The following is a 2257-nucleotide window of genomic DNA, read 5'->3' on the forward strand; positions in this document are numbered from 1 at the left end:
AGTAGTCAGTGGGTGTTTTTATAATGGAAAAATGGGACCCTTGAACCCATTATAGAACCATATCCGGGACCATATAAAACATTCACATGCATGCACATTATTCCAAATTTTTCCATGCAGAAATATTCAAACCCATATGTCATGAATTTACTTAAAAAGGTAACATACTTTCAAAAGGCACCATCAATACATAAATGACCACAATACCCTTTTATGTCAATAGTGAACTTAAAAAGGTAGCAACCATACATAAATGACCAAAATACCCTTTTATGTCAATAGTGAACTTAAAAAGGCAGCAACCATACATAAATGACCAAAATACCCTTTTATGTCAATAGTGAACTTAAAAAGGCACCATCAATACATAAATGACCAAAATAACCTTTTATGTCAAGAGTGTACTTAAAAAGGTACCATCCATACATAAATGACTAAAATACCCTTTTATGTCAAGAGTGTACTTAAAAAGGCACCATACATACATAAAAGCAAATTACCATCATCCTAATACATAAAGTTTAAATCCAAATTACCATCAGACTAATACTTAAACTTTAAATCCAAATTAGCATCATCCTTACACACATACTTTAAATCTAAATAACACAGAGTAAAAAATCAACAATAATGAATTACAAGAGCTTTTCCCTTAGAATTTGGTGGATAATCAACACCACCAATTGTTTTGCCTAATTTCAGCTTCAATATTATCTCTGACTTTCTTCTCCTTATCCTTTTCAAAATATCTGAAATAGGCCTAACCCTTACCTGTTGAACCTGGATAACAGGGACAACTTCTTTAATTTGTACATTATCAATAACTTGGACATTAGGATTAAACTTTTGAGCATTACCACCATCTTCAGCTTCCTCACCCATAACAACTTCCTTACCCACAACACCCTCCTCAACTTCCTCACCCACAAAAACTTCCTCACCCTCATCATCTTCATAACTTCTAGGTGGAGTAAATTGCATAGAATGACTAAAATCCCCTGCACTACTGGATTCAACATCAGTAGGAGTAACTTGCATATCGTTTTAAGTTGTATCCATCTCAATTGGAGTCATTTCAACCTCCTCATGTTGTTGTGGTTCACTTATACTAACCTATATGGCATGATATCATTATGTTAGTGACAAATCATATGTAAATAGATTTAAATTGTAAATTGTTTTACTTGTCCCGCAATTTGCTTCACACAAAATTTTTGTTTCTTCTATTTCTATACATTTAACTTTTAGGGCATTCTCTGTGGACAAGTGGCCTTGTTGTGACGTATCTCCTTGCAAACACTACATCTGATTTTCTTCCCAGCCTTAGAAACCCTGCGTGTTCCTATATTCTCTGTAGTGGATTTCTTCCTCTTAGTAGCTGGCCTACCATGCATCTTTTTACTAATAGGAGGCAATTGTGGAGTATAATTTGTCTCTGGCCACATGTCATTGCTATTCATGTGGGAAATTCTGTAATTGTATGCCTTCCTAAATGTGGTTGTGCTAAACATATTGTCTACATAGGCTTCTACATCCTTATTAATAAAGGATATGCTAGCTACAAAATGGTCACATCCATATCTATTCAACTGCCACAACATACATGAACACGTTTTCCTTTCCAAGTCCACCTAATATGCATCTGTTGCTCCCCTTACCTCAAATTGGTTTAATGCACTAGGTAGTACCTGATAATGTCTTTGAATTTTTTTAAGCAAATTCACCTTATCCCATATCTCTGGAAAAATATGATTTCCCCATTGTTGTTCCTTTAATTTCATGTTGTAGATTCTGTCCATCATGTATAATCTTAACTCCTCTAATATGGTTATTATGGGCTTCTTCCTGGCATCTACTATTACAACATTAAAACTTTCTGAGAAGCCATTTTCAACTGCATCACAAGACCTTCCAGCTTGAAAGAAAGCTCTTGACCATGTTTTCGGATCTTTCACCATGAGATATTGATGGGCATCTGGGTTCAATGTCTCAATTTCCTTCATCACAACTTTAAAAGCATGCTTCGTTATGGCTTTAGATTCTCTCCAAAACACGGTATGATATATGGCACCACTGAATCTCTTCTGCAAATTCTAGCAAATATGTCTAGCACACTGCCTATGCTCTATATATGGAACCAACTCTTTAGTAGCCTTTATCAAACCCTTTATTAATACAAAACGTTTAAATCAGATAGTATAAAATAAATATAAATGAATTACTATGTAAAATACTAACCTTATGTTGGTCTGACATT

At 34.5% G+C, this 2257-nt stretch overlaps 1 protein-coding gene across 1 annotated transcript; it reads right to left on the reverse strand.

The window, feature by feature from the left end:
• Positions 1-1244: 1244 nt before the first annotated feature.
• Positions 1245-2003, reverse strand: LOC145098450 (uncharacterized). The gene is made up of 2 exons (XM_079036087.1): positions 1689-2003; positions 1245-1589 (listed from the first exon to the last, which is right to left on the reverse strand). Exons 1-2 carry the CDS (start codon positions 2001-2003, stop codon positions 1245-1247), a joined length of 660 nt encoding a protein of 219 aa, XP_078892213.1.
• Positions 2004-2257: the final 254 nt, after the last annotated feature.

The sequence above is a fragment of the Lactuca serriola genome, chromosome 4, assembly GCF_051521515.1.
Source record: "Lactuca serriola cultivar US96UC23 chromosome 4, Lser_US96UC23_V15, whole genome shotgun sequence".
NCBI classification, from domain to species: domain Eukaryota; kingdom Viridiplantae; phylum Streptophyta; class Magnoliopsida; order Asterales; family Asteraceae; genus Lactuca; species Lactuca serriola.